This window comes from Vipera berus (assembly GCF_964194415.1).
Source record: "Vipera berus genome assembly, chromosome: W".
Lineage (NCBI taxonomy): Eukaryota > Metazoa > Chordata > Lepidosauria > Squamata > Viperidae > Vipera > Vipera berus.
In genome coordinates, this window is record NC_138210.1 from 1,645,017 (window position 1) to 1,665,765 (window position 20,749).

At 50.3% G+C, this 20,749-nt stretch overlaps 1 protein-coding gene across 2 annotated transcripts; it reads left to right on the forward strand.

The window, feature by feature from the left end:
• Positions 1–14,183: 14,183 nt before the first annotated feature.
• On the forward strand, positions 14,184–17,516 carry LOC308676687 (uncharacterized protein). 2 transcript variants are annotated; one of them, XM_081342675.1, is made up of 3 exons: positions 14,184–15,983; positions 16,164–16,217; positions 17,379–17,474. In XM_081342675.1, exons 1-3 carry the CDS (start codon positions 14,430–14,432, stop codon positions 17,391–17,393), a joined length of 1,623 nt encoding a protein of 540 aa, XP_081198801.1. In that variant the 5' UTR covers positions 14,184–14,429; the 3' UTR covers positions 17,394–17,474. The 2 variants fall into 2 exon arrangements, with proteins under 2 accessions (XP_081198801.1, XP_081198802.1); XM_081342676.1 differs by lacking the exon at positions 16,164–16,217 and having other exon boundaries at positions 17,379–17,516.
• The last annotated feature ends 3,233 nt before the right edge of the window (positions 17,517–20,749 follow it).

Genomic DNA, 20,749 nt, shown 5'->3' on the forward strand with positions numbered 1-20,749 from the left:
ACCCACTGGTATCTCCCATCTAAACTTGATATCATGTCACCTGAGCTCTTGTGCTAGAAAAGCAAACTCCTTTCTTCTCCTTAAAATTTTTGGAGGGATCTCTTTTAAAACCAGAACTTCTTGCTCAGCAATTACAAGCTTAGTATTGTAAGAAGCTTGAATAACTTCATTCCTGATTGCTCTCTTTGTAAAATAAACAACCACATCTCTAGGTAATTTCCTTTGTCTTGCAATCCACGAATTGACACGAAAGATTTTATCTATGTCTCCCACAATTCCATCTGCTGGCCGTCCCAGCACCCCTTCCAGAGCCTCAGAGACTATTTCCTTCAGATCTTCTTTAGGATTCTCTTTCAAGCCTCTGATTCTAACAGCAAACTCCATCTCGTGGTACTGCACCAAGATCAAGTCACTGTCAATTTTATCCACCACATTCTCAGTCTCTAACATTTTTGCATCTAATTTAATATTATTTTGGCTGAGATCTTCCACTCTTTCATCCAAGCATTCGATACATATTGCCATGCCTTGAAATGCAAGCAAGATGTCCGCCCTTATTTCTGTTAACGTCTCATCCAGCTTTTCATCCATAACTTCAGCTAGTTTTTCTGTTAACTTCTCATCCAGCTTTTCATCTATAATCTCAGCTATTTGCTGTGAATGCTTTTCCAAAGCATCTTGCAAAACTTTAACTGTCAGAGCAGGCGAAGGTGGAGGTGCCGGGGGCAATAAAGCTTGCAACGAAGACTGCTGCACCGGGGAGGCCCCCGCACTTCGAATAACTTTGGAAGATTTAGCCGCCATTTCCCCCCACTGTTACTTACTACGCACTTTCACTTTCAAAGTCTGCAAAGTCCATTGAGCCAAAGATCAAAAGTCCACTTTCACCTTAATCTCCTGTATCGCTCTGCCTGCATCCTCGTTCTCCAGAATCCTTTCCTGCTGGCAGGGATGGTTGCGAACGCCTTGTTCTGCTCCTAAAAGCACGGAACAGAAACGCTGCGCACCCCGGAGCAAACCCAGGCTTCGGGGGGGCTTGATCCTTCAGCCGCCAGAACTTTAAGCTCTGGCGGCCCCGGAGAGCTCAACCCCTACCTGGGTACTCACCCCCTCCCCTTCTCCCGAGGAGGGGGCTTCCGAGCCGCCAAAACAGCTGATCGGCGCTGTTTTCGGCGGCTCTACAAAGCCACGGAGCGGACAGCCCGAAAATGTCTGTCTTCGGCGGCGCCTTGCCACCCGGACTTTGAAAGTTTCTAACTTGGCGGAAATGGCAAAGATTTCAGCATATTTGAAAGAACAATCGCAACAGAGATATATTGTGGAATGGAGAAGATGGATCGAATATATTCAGAATAAATATGGGACTAAAAAGTTTCATTTAGCATTTGAATAAGTAGTGGTTTTATATGATGTATTATTAGTTATTAGTTATTTGTTAGTAATATGGTTATATTTACGGAGAGTTAAAGTGCGATAGAATTTAATGTATTATTTTTGTTTGTTAGCATATTTTAGCTTAGGTTTGTAAGTTTATACCCTGTATTCAGCTCTGGGAAGTCGGGGAGGGGGGAGGGGAGGGTAGGGGAGGGTTGGGGGGAGGGGAGGGGGAGGGAGGGAGTTTTTCTTTTAAAAAAATGTACTGTAAAACTTTTCAATAAAAAGAAAAAGAAAAAAAGAAAAAAAGAAACAAGTACTCCAAAAAAACAGCTTTCATTAGTTTTCAGCCTGCCATCACAGAAGGTCTCTGTTGAGGGCACCAGGCTGCTAGGGGCAAGACCCACCCCCCCGCCTGCCTGTATGCACACACACACACACACATGCGCAGATCTGGGAGAGGTGAGCTGAGAGCCATGCAGAGGCAACAACATGGGAGCGGGTCAAAATACAAAGCAACTGCCCACCGCTGCTTGCCTGCTGCCACCTCTGCCTGGAACCTGTGGCAGTTTTTTAAAAAAAAGGGGGAAGAAGGAAGGAAGGAAGGAGAGAGGGAGGGAGGAGAGGCAACTTGGTTGGAAATGCCCCAGTTCGAAGGAGAAAACAATTTTGTGTTCTGTTTTGTCACAGACAGAACTTTAAAGGCAGTCCAAGTTAACATTGGTATTCTTGAATTGTGAGCTCTTAGGAAAGTATCCCTTCCTTGTGTGTTGCTAACAGCCATTTCCAGTGGGGAAAACAGGACAAAGCAGAGTGGGGAAAAATATTTTCCTTTGCTATATTTCCAGTCTGAATTAGACCAAGGCAGGGTCCCTACAAGAGAGCCCTTTTAAGGGTTATGTATTAATAGAAAAGCAACTAAGCTACCTCTGTTCCTAAATGCTAAAGCTGTTGCACATAAAAAACGGAGGAGCTCTGATCAACTATCACAGCCACCATTTTGACAGTTTTGCTGTACTGTTGTCTGTGGGTGCCCCCACTAAATGCAAGCATGGGATAAACTGAGCCTGGTTTGTTCTCAATCTTTTAAGTGGCCACAAACTACTAGCAAAAGTGGCATTTGATCACAAGGCAAGGAGGCATCGAGAAATGTTTCCCCTTTTGCATTCAAGCATCCAAGAAGGGAAAGGAAAGGAGAAAGGGAAAGAAAAAGAAAAAGAAGGAAAGAAGGAGAGTAAGGAAGGAAAAAGAAAGAAAGAGGGGAAGGAAGAAAAAGGAAAGGAGAATGAAGAGGGAAAGAAAAAGAAGAAAAGGAAGGAAGGAAGGAAGGAAGGAAGGAAGGAAGGAAGGAAGGAAGGAAGGAAGGCTATTATAATGAGAAGGAGGGCGGGTCTGAGGGAAGTCCTGCCTTAGCACTTCGCCATGACCAGCCCTGCTGCCCATTTGCCATCCTCTTGTTCCCTCCTTCTTACTCTCCTGGTGGTCTCCCATCCTATCGCTGAGGATGCTTTGGTTACAAAGCTGGGCCTCCTTCTGACCCACACATTTTGCCCTCCTGCACACACCATGAGCAACCTGGCCAAGGAGAGTGAGTCAAGCAGCAGCAGTCTCAAGGAGAAGGTAAGCCCAGCCAGGCACCCCCTTGGGGAAGGCTGAGCTGAGCTGGGCGCTTGCCCTGCACTGCCCAGGGCTCTGGGCAGCCTGCACTGCTGGGGGTTCTCCGCATGGCCTGAAAGCAAAGGAACTGCCACAGAAGAAATTAAAACTGGTACTTTTTCCTTTTTATGGTTTGTTACATTTTATTAGATTATGGAATAAATTAGAAAAATACAAAAGCAAATAGTAGGACACAGTGGGGAGGAAGAAGGGAAAAAAGTGAGGGGGAAAAGGGGAAAAGAAAAGGCATTGACTTCCGACTTCCTCTGTTGCAGTACAATAAAGCATTAACATCAAACCTCAACTTTTTACCTTTTCATAATAGCATAAACTATGTCAAAACCCATTCCTATTTTATTTCATTTCATTTTTATTTCATTCCACCTCTCCTGGGTTTTGCCATGCTTCCAAAGGGGAGGGGGGATGTGCCTGCAGGGCTATTGCTTTCATTTCCTCCCCTCGCTGCAATGTAATCCTTTATTTTTTTTATTGGGTCTGTATCCTGTTTCCTGTGTTATCTCTCTCTCTGAACTCTATCTTTTAAACTGTCAATTAAGAACAAAGGAGGAGATAGAACAAAGGAGGAGATAGGAGTCTAACCTCAGTGCCTGGATTTTCTCTACGTTCCCAGAGAAAGGTGTGAAGAGCTGGAGACGGGCCGATATTATCTCCTCGGTTTCCACAACAGACTTAACACTTGGGGATTGGCTATCCCACATGGGGGGGGGTGTCAATCTATTGGGTGGGCTCCTGCTTGGGGACATTATAATCTGCTGCATTGCGTGGGAAATCTCAGATCCTGTGTCAATGCTGCAAACATTGACATGTTTTGGCAGTGACAACATAAGAGGCATCCTTTTGCTTTAACTGTTTGGTTTTGAATCACTAAAGCGCGGGAGGAATGCAACCCGGATGTTTTGACAAGTATTATGTTGTGGGCTCTGATGAGCAGGAATGAAGACACGCAGTTGAGTACAGAGAAACTCATTCTTTATTTAAGCAGAAACTGTACTGAGGATTTGGAGTCACCCTGCCTCAATATATAGTCAGACCCTCTGGTAGCAACCAATCGGATTGAACCCATGTTTGCCGTCCAAAGTTGACCAATTGCAGGACCGGAGATGTCCTGTCTGGGTTGGTGGAGAACCGTTAGTTCTCCAGCAATGCACATGGTGATATTCCAAAAGCCCAGTACATAACACCCCTCCCTCCTAAGATCAGGCTATAATACCCTTGACAATAGTCAAGGCTTATCAATCACTCCCAACACCCCAAATACTAAAATAATACTAAACAATAATAAATGTGATGCTTTGTTAAGCCAAGGTAGTTAGAAAGACATTACACGACCTTTACAGATGTGCCTTGTAGAGTGGACTACAAAGAGATTAAAGAATAGCTTGTCAATGCAGTATAACTACAAAGAGATAAAACAACGTCTGAGTGAACATGCTTGCCAGCAGTTACAATTTACCCCAATTATGTAGGTAGTGGTACAATGTCATTCATTACACATCACTTTATTTTACAACATAGTCTGTAAGATATGCTGGGGGTTTGTGTGGTCTGGAGGAATGCCTTGGAGTTCCAGTCACTTTGTGGTCTACCAGCTTACCCAGTGGGCTGGGTAGACCCATGTCCCCTTGTGCTCCTGTGTCCATGGGAGTTGAATTGCTCTGGCTGGCCTCTCCAGGTTGGCCCACCCCAGAGTCTGACTGTTTAGCAGAGTAGGCACAGCGGTCACTGAGATTCAGCTGGTTCGCCTGGTCAGGGGTCCCATGTTGCACTTCTGAGCTGCCAAGTTCCTCTTCTGAATCAAGTTCCACTGAGAAAGGAAAACCCTGGTGGTTCTGGTGTGAGCTGGCTTGGGCGCCAACTTGAGGACCTCGGCAGGGACTTGTGTCATAGTCCTCACGTAGTGGACTCACATAGTGACCGTTCTGGAAACCTTTTCCTAAGTTGCTCAATATGTCTTCTGACCAGTTGCCCTCCCTCCAACCCCACTTTATAAGATAGAGGTCCGGATTCTTTGATCACCTGACCAGGAACCCACAAGTTTCCAGGCCCATAGTTCCTGGCCCAAACCCAATCACCTATTTGCAGCCCCCTCGGGGGGTTTGGTTTAGACGCTTCGGATGCCACTCTGTCTGGATGCAACCTGTCCAGTTTAGTAATTAAGCGCCTTACCCAACGAAACTCAGCAGGACTTTTACCTGTAGCTGTGCAGGGTGTAGTGTGTTGACAGAGCAAGAAATCTGCCAGTCTATGATGCCAGTCACCTGTGATGATGCGCTTGAGCGCCTCCTTTGTTGTCCTCACCATGCGTTTGGCTTGTCCATTCATAGAGGGGTGAAATGGTGCAGACGTAGCATGTCTGATGAGGTTAGCTCTGAGAAAAGCCTGAAACTCAGCCGCAGTGAATTGAGCCCCATTATCAGAAACCAAAACATCAGGCAACCCATGTGTTGCAGAGTTTTCTCAGCACCTGGATGGTCCTAGCAGTAGTCATATTAGGGACTGGAAATACTTCCAGCCATTTTGAGTGGCTATCCACTACTACCATAAAAAGCTGTCCTTGGAACGGCCCAGCGTAGTCTATATGAACCCTAGACCAGGGGGTATGTGTTTCCTCCCACCTATGAACCGGGGCATGAGGCATTTCAGGCCTAGACCTCTGGCAGGTGTAGCAACCATGGACTTGATCCTCCACAGCCTTATCCAGGCCAGGCCACCACAGATAGCTTCTACCTAAGGCTTTCATACTTACAATGCCTGGATGGCCTTCATGTAAGGAATGTAAGTTTCTGTCCCTCAATGATGTGGGGATAATGACTCTGTTGCCCCATAATATGCAGCCCTTAAAGGTTCCCCCCGCACATGCCTGCTAGTCGTTTCCGACTCTAGGGGCTGGTGCTCATCTCTGTTTCAAAGCCGAAGAGCCAGCGCTTGTCCAAGGACGTCTCTGTGGTCATGTGGCTGGCATGACTAGACGCCAAAGGCGCACAGAACGCTGTTACCTTCCCACCATATATGATAACACGTTGCATCCTCACAACCACACCTCCAACATTTAGGCTGGCAGTTCGGATACATACTTGCTAATTTTTTAGGGTCTAAATGCCACCTATAAAACATTTTATAAAAATTCTCTCTTAAATTTTGAGCCTGTGTAAATTTTACGTTTCTGACCCAAATCTTTTCCCAAATATCCATTGTTATAACCTCCTGAAAATTCTGGGCCCACTTTATCATGCAATCTTTAACAAGTTCTGTTTCTGAATCAATATATATCAGTGCATTATATATCCTTCTTATATGTGCTTGACCTTGATCTCTAATTTGTTTTACCAAATTTCCATCAGTTATCGAAATACCAACTTTCTGATCTTCTTTCCATCTTGCTTGTAACTGCCCATACTGAAACCAAGTATGTACAATCTTTTCTTCTTTTAAAATATTATATGGCTTTAATTGCCATACATTCCTTTCTATCCTTAAAATTTCTTTATATGTAATCACATCATGTTTAAATCCAACATTTATATTTTCTATTGCATGTTTAGGTATTGCCCAAATTGGTATTTTATAATTTAACTTATGTCTATATTTTTTCCATACTCACAACAGAGCATACCTTAAAATATGTATCTTAAACACATTATCCACCTTCTTATCATACAATAAATATGCATGCCAACCAAATAACAAATCAGAACCCTCAAGATTTAATAATCTCCCTTGTGTTAAATTAAACCAATCACCAATTGATGATAAAGCAGCAGCCTCATAATATAATTTAAAATTAGGTATTTTAAGACCACCTCTTTCACATATGTCTTGCATTATCTTAAATTTAACTCGTGGTTTTTTTCCTGCCCAAACAAATTTATTATTGAGACTTCTGGGTGGCAAGGCTCCATCGATGGCGGCCGTCAGCCCCGCTGTTTTCCGTTAGAGCCGCTAAAAACAGCAACGATCAGCTGTTTGGTGGCTCGGAAGCCCTCTCCTCGGGAGAAGGAGGGGTGAGCGTTTAGGTAAGGGTAGAGCTCCCCTAGACCACCAGAGTTGAAGGGTGTGAGCCCCCCTGAAGCCTGAATTTGCTCCGGACTCCGGGACACCTCTGCTCCAAGGCTTTGGAGCAGAGCAGGATGCTGCAACCATCCCTGCTATCAATAATTAATTGTGGATTACTTGGATGCAGGCAGAGCTGTGCAGGAGAATGCTGTAATAGCAAGTATTTGAACTTTAACTCTGAATACTTAGAGAGAAAAAGTTGCAAGCGGTGTGGAAAGTGAAAGTGCGTAATAGAAATCAACTGGGTGTTAAGATTGCTTCTAAACCAACTAAAGTTCCTAGAAGTGCTGGTGCTTCGCCAGTTCAGCATTCTTCATTACAGGCTTTGATGCCTCCTCCTGTGGCACCCGCACCCACACCAGCATTAACAATAAAAGATTTACAAGATGCTTTGCAAGATGCTTTAAAAACACAATCCCAACAAATAGCTGAACTTATTGAAGAGAAGAATACTGAAATAAAATACAAAAGGAGTTAGATGGTTGGAAAAAATTACAATTATCCTTACTGGGAAGAATTGCAGCAGTAAAAATGAATGTTTTGCCAAAATTTTTATTTTTGTTTCAAATGATACCTATACTTAAAAAGGATTCAAATTTGGAGCAATGGCAGAAAGGTGGTCCCTATTTTTCTACTTGCATTTTTACGTGCTTTCGAACTGCTAGGTTGGCAGAAGCTGGGACGAGTAACAGGTGCTCACTCTGTTACGTGGCACTTGGGATTCGACCCGCCAAACTGCCGACCTTCTGATCAACAAGCTCAGCGTCCTACAGACAATTCATGTCTTCTGACAAAATAACTTTGGAAATCAGGGCCTGGACTTTTTTCCAACCAGCCCGTGTATACCCATGACAGTACTCTGCTCAGAATTTTATCTGTAGTAGTCTCAGCAGCAATATCCCCAGCATGGAGGGGAAACTCAGGCAAGTCCTGAATGGACAATATTTTAGCAGCAGGAGCTGGATCAGGATCCATTAGTGGCAGTGGTAGTCTGCTGAGGCCATCTGCATGGCCCATTTCCTTCCCAGCTTTGTGAACTAACTTAAATTTGTATGCAGACAAAAATATAGACCATCTTAGCATTCTTGGAGATAGTATGTGGGGAGTTTGCTTATCTGTTGTGAATAGGCCCAAAAGGGGTTTGTGGTCAGTGAAGACAGTGAAATCTCTGCCATATAAATAATCATGAAATTTTTTGACTCCAGCCACTATGGCTAAGACTTCTTTATCAATTTGTGCATAATTACACTCAGCAGCAGATAAGGTTCTAGAATAGAATGCAATAGGAACATGTTTCCCATTCTTCTCTATGTGGCTTAAGACTGCCCCCACCCCATAGGGAGATGCATCACATGCAAGACATACAGGTTTAGACTCAATGTAATGAGTTACAGTGGACTTTTCTGAAAGAAGGGCCTTGAGATCCTGGAAACTTTTTTCATGTAATTCAGTCCACTTCCAAGGGGCTTTTATATCAAGTAGCCTGTGGAGGGGCTCAGCTATTGCAGCCTTATGAGGTAGAAATGTGTGATAAAAATTCAGGAGGCCCAAAAATGCTTGCAGCTCTGCTTTTGATTTTGGCCTAGGAGCCATTTTGATGGCTTTAACTTTTGACTCAGCGGGGTGAATCCCACTAGCATCGATACGGAACCCCAAGAATTCTGTTGAAGAAACCCCAATACTACATTTGTTTTTCTTTAACTTGAGGCCCACATCGCGGAGCCTTTGTAACACAGCCCTGAGCCTATTGGCCAATACTTCTGGGGATTCCCCAGCAATGAGAACATCATCAAAATAAGGACAGACACCCTGAATACCTTTAAGTGTGCGTTCCATAATCCCTTGGAAAATACCCAGTGCAACGCTGAGTCCAAACTGCAAGTGTTTGACTTTGAATGCCCCTCTATGAGTTACTATTGTTTGAGCTGCGGCTGTGCCCTCGTCTACCGGCAGTTGCTGATACACCTGCGCTAAATCAAGTTTAGCAAAAATGGTTCCTCCTTGCAAAGAGGCTAGAATATGGCTGACTATCGGGACCAGGTATGCATGTTGATTTAAGGCTTTATTTAATGTGCATTTGCAGTCTGCGCAAATGCGAACCTCCCCGTTGGGCTTTAGTGGGGTGACAATCGGAGTTTCCCACTCCCCCCCATCAACAGACTGTAATACACCCTGCTCTACTAACTTATCGATTTCAGAATCGATTTTGTGTTTAAAGGCGAAAGGAACTATGCGAGGCTTGACCCTTATCGGTACAACGTTAGGATCTAATTTAAAGGAAATTGGTGACCCAGTATAAGTTCCCAGTTTTGACTCAGAAACATCCGCAAATTCCTCACAAACAGCCATGAGGTCTGCTGTCTGTGTCCGGTTAATGCCTGTTATTTGAATGCCCAAAGCCTCAAACCAATCAAGTCCTATAAGACTTGTTCTTTGGCCCTCTACTACTATGACATCCAGGTGCCCCAAAAACCCTTTAAATTTCACCAATAAGGTGGCTTCACCCTTAACTTTAACCTGAGCATTCTGAAAATCTGTTAAAATAATATCTGAGGGTCTTAGTTTAGCCCACTGTTTGCTGCGTCTGCACACAAGGTTGAATGTGTCATGCAAGATGATTGAGACCACCGAGCCGGAGTCCAGTTTCATTTTGCATGGAATTCCTTGTAGCTCCACCGAGAGCTTAAGTTTAGGCTTAAGGGGACGATGAGCCCCAGTGCAACAAACACTTCTCCGGCTCTTGAAGAACCCCACACTGACTGGACCCAGGGCCCCAGTACCTTTCCTAGTCGGTTCCTCTGACTGGTGCTTGGGTGGCCTGTCTCTCTGGCGAGCTCTGCACACCACCGCGATGTGACCGGTCCTTCCACAAGCTCTACACATGGCCGAACGGAATCTGCAATTTGTGCAGGAGTGGTTGCCTCCACACCCCTTACATCTAGGTAAGAGAACTGCCTTGTAATTGTTCTCTCTTTGCTGATTGCCGTGGTTTTGTGCACTTGGCTGTCTCTGGAGCTTGTTTATTTCGGGTTCTTCATCTTCTGACGATTCTCCGCCGCATTTGGCGACCTCGGGGTGGACGGAATCTTCTATCTTTGGAGATTTGGTGGGCTGCACTGTTTGTACTGCACCTCCGGCTGCTTCATCAGACATGACATCGTCCTGTGCTTCGGCAAATGTGAGATTTGGTCTGGCAAACAATCTCTGCTGCAGGGTTCTGTCTCTCAGGCCACAGATGAGTCGGTCTCTCAGACGCTCCTCTAAATTCGAAAACTTGCAGAGACGTGCTGCCGGCCTTAGGCCCGCAATAAACTCTGATGCTGTCTCACCGGGAAGCTGCACTTGTTGGTTGAATTTAAAATGCCATACAATTTCTGACATTTTTGGCTGAAAATGCCCGGTCAGCTTCTTCTTAAGGTCAGCAAACGATACTGCTTCAATGGGCGTTGGCGCGAAGAGGTTTTCTGCTAGATTGAAAGTCGCTGGCCCACACACACACAGCAACATCACAGCTGTTGTGACTCAGGGCCAGCCTGTGGGTCCGACAGCCGGCTCCGATGTATCGGATGACTCAGATGAGGGGGAGGAGGGAAACGAACCGGCTGATGATGGTTTGGAGGCTTTGCAGAGCCCTCAGCCGGGGACCTCTTCTCAGCTGCGTGAGCCCGAGAGTGCGGAGGAAGATGACCCACAGCTGGCCCTGTTCAAGGACGCCCGACGCAGGAGGCAGTCGAGCAGGAACAAACAAAGAAAGGCTGCGGGACTCCTCGGGAGGAGGCACAGGGAGACCACGCCCTGAGCTCTCTATAAAAGGAGTGTTTGGGGAGGGGCTGGTTGCTGAAAGCAACTTTTCCGCTTGAGAAGACAAGCTCTAGTGTTTTTGTTAACTGCGTAATAAATCTTGGCAGATGCCTTTTAGCTTTGGACGCTCTCCAGTCTCTTCTTTCTGAATAGGGGTTTGCCTTATTACAAGGCCAGAAGAGGGCTGGTTCAGAACAACAGCTTTTAGGCCTTCCTCTGCAATCTGGTTAGCTCGTAGGTAATTCTCCACTTGTGAGAGGTAAGACGGCCAATCTTCTGGATGTTTAATGTCGAACTCTCTGAGTTTGCCGACCTTTGACATCTTTCCTCAATTTTTGCGCTGTTGTTGGATCCTGCTTCTTAGACTCAGGGAACGCGTCCTCTGAGCACGCGGCCGCTAGTGTAGCTTTACTAGCTGGCTGGGGGGGGAAGATGCCTCTTCCCTCCAGCAAGTAATGCCGTCCCCTCGTGACTTCAGCCCTTAGGCAGTGAAGCAGGATCCCACCTTCGTCGTCACTATTATGTTGTGGGCTCTGATGAGCAGGAATGAAGACACGCAGTTGAGTACAGAGAAACTCATTCTTTATTTAAGCAGAAACTGTACTGAGGATTTGGAGTCACCCTGCCTCAATATATAGTCAGACTCTCTGGTAGCAACCAATCGGATTGAACCCATGCTTGCCGTCCAAAGTTGACCAATTGCAGGACCAGAGACGTCCTGTCTGGGTTGCTGGAGAACCGTTAGTTCTCCAGCAACACACGTGGTGATATACCAAAAGCCCAGTACATAACAACAAGATAAGGGATAGCCGCTTCAGAAGGGAAGTGAAACTTCATGTGTTAAATTAATTGGTAAATGTGATTCATGACGTGTAAATAAGGGAGGGAAATTCTGTAAGATGTGGTGTGTCAAGGGGAGGAGAATTCAAATTCTGACATCCATCCATGAGTGCCGATGCTCCGTTCTGCTCATTAAAGACTTTTTTAGAATAAATAATCATGCAGTGCTCTTTGATTTGTCTTTTTAATCGGAACCATGACATCATGCCAGAATCTCCTTTCTTTCAAACATCCTGGGAGTCCTGAGCCCCCGCCGCTGTCTCTAGTCAGGGAGATAAGCTGGCAAAGATTCAGGGCAGAATCTTAAGCATGGGAAGAGAAAGCCTGGCTGCTGGCAAAACCTCAGAGGAGGGAGCAATATGTTCTCTTCCAGCCTAGGACCGGCTCTGTTTGTGTGTCAGGGACAACCCCTTTTTCCTTTTTACAGTGAATAGGCTGGAAAAACCCAACCCAAATTTATTTACAGTTCAAACAAAAAAGCAACAGAATATTTCCTTCAATAAATGAATCAAAATATCAAACAAGAGTCAACAAACAAGAGTTAAACAGAAGTATCAAGAACAGACCAGGAATTCTCTTAGAATGTCTCCAAACGGTTGCCTTCAGCAACCAGCCCCTCCCACACCTTCCCCTTTTATTATCAGTCCCAATGCGTGGCTTCTCACTTCCTTCTCCTCTTCTCACTGAGTTGCCTCATTGATTTTCTCTGCTCTGCTCTGCTGGATTGCCTTCTGCTTCTAGCGTCTCTGAACAGATTCAGCTGTGACTCCTCTAAGTCTGACACCTCGTACTCACACAGCTGAGCCTCATGAGGAAAATGACTAGAGGGGCCAAGCTGAGAGTCCTGCAGTGCATCAGAGCCTCCCTCTGACACCATAGGCTCTCCAAACCCCTCCTCCTGCTCAGATTCATCGGACTCAGCTGCTGGGAGCACAGGCTGACACTGAATCACAACACAATAGACGGCTTGCTGTGGGAAGATGAGTTTGGGCAGATCTCCAATCCTCAGCAGCTAAGTGAGCCTATCTGGTCACCATGCTGGAACCACTCCAGTGGAGACTACAGATGCCTTGAGACTGCACTGCCAGAGAAACTGATTTTCTTTCTCAACCAAGTACGCTCTTACTTGAATTGCTGGGCCCATCTCTACCCAGACCCAGGTGCTATGGTCTATGTAATTGCGTCCAGCCTAGAGGGAGAAGCATCCAAATGGTTGAACAATTTATATAACAAGCAAGCCCCTGACTTGGAGGACCCCCACCTTTTCCTCCTAGGACTGAGGGAAAGATTTGAGGACCCATCCATTGCCCTCAAAGCGGAAGAATATATCCACAAGATAAAACAAGCTGGCCGGCCTGCCCTGGAGTACATGCGAGAGTTTCAAAAGATGGCCAGTCGGATAGAGAGATGGCCTGGGCAATCCATAATTCATCTTTTTAGAGAAGGGTTAGACGACCACCTTTCTCAGGCATGCATCTACCAAGCTGTGCCTGACCAGCCGCATGAATGGTACCAGACAGCGGTGAAATTAGATGTTCAGCTCACCCGCTATAAGAAGCCTCTCCTCCCTGAAGCCGAGCCAAGGTCAGAACAACCCAAATGGCAATCACCCCCACGAAAATCTCCAGCTAATGTGATTGTCGGGCCTCGGGAGCCCGACACTCAAAGGGGGGTCCCTCCACCCCCTCGGCACACCCTGCCTCCCTCCCGCCGATCCTACCCGGCACCAAAACGGCTCGGAAGGCCCCGGGATCCACGCCGCCACTCCCGCCGCCTCCGGACGCGCCGCGGCTGCTGGCCTCGCCCGGCGGCGCGTCAGCTCACGGCTCCCCGGCTTGGAGGGCTCCGAGATCCGCGCCGCCTCTTCTGCCGCCTCCGGACGCGCCGCGGCTGCTGGCTTCGCTCGGCGGCGCGTCGGCGCAGGGTTCCCCGGCTTCGGAGGCTCCGGGGCCCGCGCCGCCTCATCTACCGCCTCCGGACGCGCCGCGGCTGCTGCCCTCGCCCGGCGGCGCGTCGGCGCAGGGTTCCCTGGCCTGCGGCCTGCCCGGTGGAGGCTCGGGCCGGCTCAGCGTCCCAGCGGCCTGGGAGGCTTCGGGAGCCTCGGCCTCGCGGCGGATTGTTACAGAGGCTCCGCCGTTGCAGTCGCCTTCTCTGGCCGACGTCATGCCTGCACGGGACTGTGTGGATTGGGAGCCGGCGCTGCCATTAGGGGATGGGACCTTCCCCGCTGCGGTGACCGGGTGGCTGGGGGCCTCGGGCGTGAACAACGACAGGGGGGCACGGAGTTGGGCGCGGCAGGGAGTGGGTGAGGGGGAGGAGCACGGTGGCGGAAACACACGGGAGGGGGCTTACCTGTCAGGCCGACGGGCGAAAGGCCTTGTAGGGGAGGGGTGGGGAAGATATAGAGAGTGGGAGGGCGGGGGCGTGTTTGGGTGGAGTATGGGTGGGGTTTTTGGGTGTGTATATAGTAGCGTTGGCTGCAAGTAGCGGCCAACGCTGGCTTTGTTCCCTGTTGTGGCTGCTGCCTTGAAGAATAAAGTGTTTGCAGATCGCATCGGTTGTCTCCCGTTCCTGTGTTCAGCATACTGCCCTGCTTGCTGCAGGACGGGTTTTGACAGAAAGCCAGCGTTTTCCCCTTAGCATCGTGGCCTGACTGCCCTTCTGCTGTGTTCCGTTAATGCGCCATGGCAGAGGGCACGCAAGGGGCTGCTTTGGAGACTGTATCGGAGGAGGCTGGCGTGGCCGGGGCGGAGGCGACAGCCCCTGCGGAGAGGGGCGTGGAGGACGTCCAGCCTGCTGTGAGGCCTAAAGTGCGGGATGTACCACCAGCAGACCCCGTGGTGGAATCCCTGGGTGCTGGTAGCCAGTCCCAGGGGGGGGAGTGGTGGCTGAGCTCGATCCTGGGGCGCACAGGGGTCGAGCAAGGACGAACGGGCCGGCCCAGTGGGGCTCCACTGGGCTGGAGGGAGCGTCGGCTGACTGACGAAGACGGAGAGGATTACAGTTATTCAACCGCACCCGGGAGCCAAACCATGGACATGCTGCGCGATAGGTTCGGAGAAGTCGGGGCTCGTGACGGCGGTTCCTGGGTGGCCATGGGCCCCGACGATGACACGGGACAGTGGTCTCTTGGGGGGGCTCCCAGTCAGCCAGCAACGTCCCGTTTCCGACTGGCCAGCCCAAAGTTCAAGGTGCCTGGGGAGGGTGGCGTTCGGGCCCCATCCACACGAGCACAAGGAGGGCGTGATGTCTGGCCAACGCCTGATCGAGGCCCTGGCCGTCCGGCACCCAGATCGGTGGGGGTGTCCCAGGCTCAGACCCGTCCACCTGTTGGACATTGGGGTCCGGGTGTGGTGTGGGGACCCCCACCGCTTACCACAACCTATGACGGGCATCCCGACCGCCTGGCCATGTTCCTAGGGCAGGTGATTAACCATCTGGACGGGTATGCCCATGCCTATCCATCACAGTGGGCGATGGTGGTGGCGGTCACCGCGTGCCTTCAGGGAGAGGCTGCAACCTGGGCAGCGGACCTTTACAGTGACCACGCCCGTGAACTCGGGGACGTGGGGCTGTTCTTGGAAGCTCTGCGCGTCCGCTTTGAAGATGTGTCCCGCTTACATCGCGCGGAGGCTGAAGTGTTAGCCATCAGGCAGCGAGGACGACCGGCAGAGGAGTATGTGCTCGAGTTCCGAAGGGTTGCGGGCAGGTTACGCTCGTGGCCCGAGCGCTTGTTGGTGCACCACTTCCGGGCCGGTCTGGATGGGGCTCTCCGACGGGCATGTGTGGTGCGGGGGGTTCCTGCACGGCTTCAGGATTGGTTCCGGGTGGCGGTGGAGCTAGATATTGGGTTGCAGGACACCCGGGGCAGGCCAGTAGTGGGTCCTGGAACCTGGAGGGCCCCGGAGGGGCCGAAGACCGGGAGCCGGAAGCCCGAGCCGGTGGCGACACAACCCGGCCCCCTACCAGCATCCCGTCCAACGATCCGCTGTTTCCGCTGTGACCAACCGGGCCATCGGGCGGTGGACTGCCCGTTACCTCCGCTACGACCAAGCTCCAACCCTCCGGTGGCGCGGGTCCCGACCCCCAGGAGGGCTGCGGAACGCTCCAGAACGGCGTACCAGGTGGCCGACAAGACACCCCGAACATCAACACCGGTGCGTCCAGTGGGCCCGGCGGACGGACGGACTGACACATCCGATGGGTCTGAGGATCACGAGTACGAAGAGGACCCGATGGTAAGCGCTCCGGTGTGCCCTTTTGTGCTGCCTGTGGTGTTGATAAGCCCACGAACGGGTGAGAGGAGGGAGTGTAAGGCCTTGGTTGATACAGGCAGCACGCGCTGCCTCATTAGCCTGGTGATGGCAAGGGAGGCCGGTATCCCCCTTCAACGGCTCCCCAAACCTATCCGATTTCAGCAGGTAGACGGGTCCCTTTTGGGTGGAGCACCTATTACGCATGTAACGGCACCGGTGAGAATGGAATTGGGTACACACTGGGAGACTCTCCGGTTTGTCGTGGTGCCGTCTATGACGGAGGCGGTTATCTTGGGGCTCACGTGGTTGGACAGGTGGGGCCCCACGGTTTGGTGGGAGGGGGGATGCCGACACCTCCGTCTCGGGACAGGGCCCCAGCCTCCTGCAAAGCATTCCTTCATGGGTCCGGAGGGGATTGGTGGGCCAGAGGGGGCCGCTGGGGTGGGGACTGAGTTTGAGACACAGGTGCCACGGGAGTACAGCGATCTCGCAGATGTGTTCAACGAGAAGGAGTGCGATGTTTTGCCACCCCACCGCCCGACGGACTGCGCTATTGAAATGGAGCCGCGGAACGTGCAAATGCGGCGGTGGAGCGATACCTGCGTTGTTATGTTTCATACCAACAGTCTGAATGGGTAGACCTGCTATCCCTCGCGGAAGTAGCCTACAACAACGCAGTGCATAGCAGTACCGGGTTCTCCCCCTTTAAAGTGGTCTCTGGTTACGAGTTCGTTCCTATCGCGGGATGTGACCAGGGGGCCCCGGCTTCCTGCACACCTGGGGAGTGGATGCACCGGTTGGAGGGGGTGTGGGGGATAGCTAAGAAGGCGCTAGAGCGAGCTGCAGGGTCATACAAAGAGCAGGCGGACAGGAAGAGACGGCCGTTTGCACCTCCCAAAGTAGGTGATCTTGTCTACCTCTCCACGAAATACCTGCGGCTACAGGTGCCGTGTAGAAAGCTAGGGCCCAAATACCTCGGGCCCTTCCGGGTTATACAGGTAATAAATCCTGTCACCGTCAGACTTCGGCTACCCCCCCTACTTGGAAAGATACACCCCGTCTTCCACAGTAGCCTGCTGAAGCCTGCTACAACCGCCTCTGTGGCGGTGGGGGAGGGCGGCCCGGGGCCTATACACGGCAACCACTATGAGATACAGGAGATCCTGGACTCCCGGAAACGGAGGGGGCGGGTGCAATACTTGGTGCTCTGGAAGGGGTACCCCATGGAGGAGGCCACCTGGGTACGGGATGGGGATGTGTGCGCACCACGCCTTCTCCGTGCTTTCCACCGGAAACACCCGGGGAAGCCGGGGGGGACCCAGGGGGGGATTGCTGGTCATGTTACAGACTGCTCACCTCTCTCTCCTTGCATTCCAGGTGGACCCCTGGTAGAGGGGGCAGCATGTCGGGCCTCGGGAGCCCGACACTCAAAGGGGGGTCCCTCCACCCCCTCGGCACACCCTGCCTCCCTCCCGCCGATCCTACCCGGCACCAAAACGGCTCGGAAGGCCCCGGGATCCACGCCGCCACTCCCGCCGCCTCCGGACGCGCCGCGGCTGCTGGCCTCGCCCGGCGGCGCGTCAGCTCACGGCTCCCCGGCTTGGAGGGCTCCGAGATCCGCGCCGCCTCTTCTGCCGCCTCCGGACGCGCCGCGGCTGCTGGCTTCGCTCGGCGGCGCGTCGGCGCAGGGTTCCCCGGCTTCGGAGGCTCCGGGGCCCGCGCCGCCTCATCTACCGCCTCCGGACGCGCCGCGGCTGCTGCCCTCGCCCGGCGGCGCGTCGGCGCAGGGTTCCCTGGCCTGCGGCCTGCCCGGTGGAGGCTCGGGCCGGCTCAGCGTCCCAGCGGCCTGGGAGGCTTCGGGAGCCTCGGCCTCGCGGCGGATTGTTACAGAGGCTCCGCCGTTGCAGTCGCCTTCTCTGGCCGACGTCATGCCTGCACGGGACTGTGTGGATTGGGAGCCGGCGCTGCCATTAGGGGATGGGACCTTCCCCGCTGCGGTGACCGGGTGGCTGGGGGCCTCGGGCGTGAACAACGACAGGGGGGCACGGAGTTGGGCGCGGCAGGGAGTGGGTGAGGGGGAGGAGCACGGTGGCGGAAACACACGGGAGGGGGCTTACCTGTCAGGCCGACGGGCGAAAGGCCTTGTAGGGGAGGGGTGGGGAAGATATAGAGAGTGGGAGGGCGGGGGCGTGTTTGGGTGGAGTATGGGTGGGGTTTTTGGGTGTGTATATAGTAGCGTTGGCTGCAAGTAGCGGCCAACGCTGGCTTTGTTCCCTGTTGTGGCTGCTGCCTTGAAGAATAAAGTGTTTGCAGATCGCATCGGTTGTCTCCCGTTCCTGTGTTCAGCATACTGCCCTGCTTGCTGCAGGACGGGTTTTGACAGTGATGGCTGAAAGACCCAGGCCACCTGTAAGCCCGGCAATTAAGTGTTTCCAGTGTGGACAGCAGGGACATCGAGCAGCAAAATGCCCAGTACCCTTCCCCCAACAGCAGAACAGACCAGAACCAGCAGTGAGAAAGAGACCTGGACAGCGGCTAATGGGAGAGAAATCCAACCGGATGACGCAGGAACCTGTTGCCCAGGTCACATCCCCCACACGGGAGGATGCCGGAACTCAGGCTGGATCCACCCCCATTCTACCCTCTTTCAACAGCGACGACGAATGAGCCGATGGTGAGCCGACACGTCCCACCTTTTTTACTACCTGCCAAGCTCATAATCCCTAAATTGGGTACACAGGTAGATTTAAAGGTGCTAGTTGATTCTGGATGCTCCCAATGCATCATTAGCTTGCCATTTGCCATGAAACTGGGCATATGAGCAAAACTGCTCTCCAAACCTGGGAGGTTTGAACAAGCCGATGGCTCCTTGATGGGAGGGACTTTAGTCACGCAATTAACGGAGCCCCTACGCTTAGAAATAGGTGAGCACTGGGAATTTACAAAAGTGAACGTGAAGAGGTCTACGAGGCAATTATCCCCAGTTCACAACCTGCAGCACAACTCACACCTTGCAGAACCCCTAATCCTGATGACCTGGGAGCGAAGAAGATAAAACGAGAGCTCCTTACTGATCAATGGTTCAAAGATAATCAAACCTCCCTAACATGCAGGGATGGTTTGGCATAAAAGGGGGGAAAATTGTATCTACCTGAAGCCCTCCATCTCAATGCTCTCAAACACAGCCATGATGTAAAACAGGCTGGACACTTCGGATATTTAAAAACTCTACACCTCATCCACCGGCAATTTTGGTGGCCGGGGCTAAAACGAGATGTAGAAAACTATGTCAGGAGTTGTACTGTATGTGCCACCATGAAAAGAATTCCAGGGAAAACCCCTGGGCTACTGCAGTCGGTGGCAGACCCTTCTCAACCATGGGAAGAAATAGCTATGAACTTTTTTGTAGACCTACCCAAAAGTAGAAGAAATACTGTCATCTGGACTGCGATAGATCTGTTTTCAAAGCAGGCTCATTTTATCGCCTGTAAAGGACTCCCATATGCACAAGTGACTAAATTGTTCCTGAAACATATCTACCGACTGCATGGTGCCCCTAAGTGAATAATTTCAGATAGAGGAGTGCAGTTCACAGCGAAATTTTGGAGGAATTTCCTTAAATTAATTGGATCATCTCAAGGCTTATCATCTGCTTTTCATCCAGCTACCAATGGGGCTGCAGAATCCGCTAACAAAATGGTGGAGCAATACATCAGATGCTATGTTTCCTACCAACAGAGAAACTGGACTGACCTCCTCCCTTTCGCCGAGGTGGCCTACAATAATTCTGTTCACAGCAGCACTGGCTACACGCCTTTCAGAGTAGCCACAGGAAAACAGTTCAGCCCAATGCCTGATTACCCTCAGGTGCCCTCCGCTTCCCAGACACTTGATCAATGGGTGAGGGGGTGGAAAGAGGTTTGGAGAAATGCGAAAACAGCTTTAAAAAGACTTCTGAGACTTATAAAAAACAGGCTGATAAAAAGAGGGCTCCCCAAAGAACATTCCAAGTGGGGGAAAAGGTTTATCTGTCAACTAAATATTTACACCTCAAATTACCCAGCCAGAAATTAGGACCGAAATTCTTGTGGCCTTTCCCCATTGTGAGAATCATCAACCCGGTCACAGTAGAATTGAAACTTCCCAGACTTTGGGGAAAAATTCACCCGGTTTTCCATTGTAGCTAAAGCGCGGGAGGAATGCAAACTGGATGTTTTGACAAGATAAGGGATAGCCGCTTCAGAAGGGAAGTGAAATTTAATTAATTGGTAAATGTGATTCATGACGTGTAAATAAGGGAGGGAAATTCTGTATGATGTGGTGTGTCAAGGGGAGGAGAATTCAGATTCTGGCATCCATCCATGAGTGCCGATGTTCTGTTCTGCTCATTATAGACTTTTTTAGAATAAATAATCATGCAGTGCTCTTTGATGTGTCTTTTTAATCAGAACCATGACATTCTGTCTATTATGCCTGCTATCTCCTATTCTTAATAAAAGTTCCTGCTTGGAAGTAATTGTTTCCAAGAGTTCTGCTTTCTTAAGATTTGGGCTTCAAATAGGTCCTGACAAACTAGCCATTTCTATAACAACAAATTAATCTAACCAGTAAAACCCAAAATCCCGCCCCCTTTTTTCAGTCATCAAGTTTTTGACACCTTGTTAAGCACTCATGGTACTCGAATACTGTCCTGTCCTAAAATTGGTTGTTGTTTATTTATTTATTTATTTATTATTTAGACTTATATA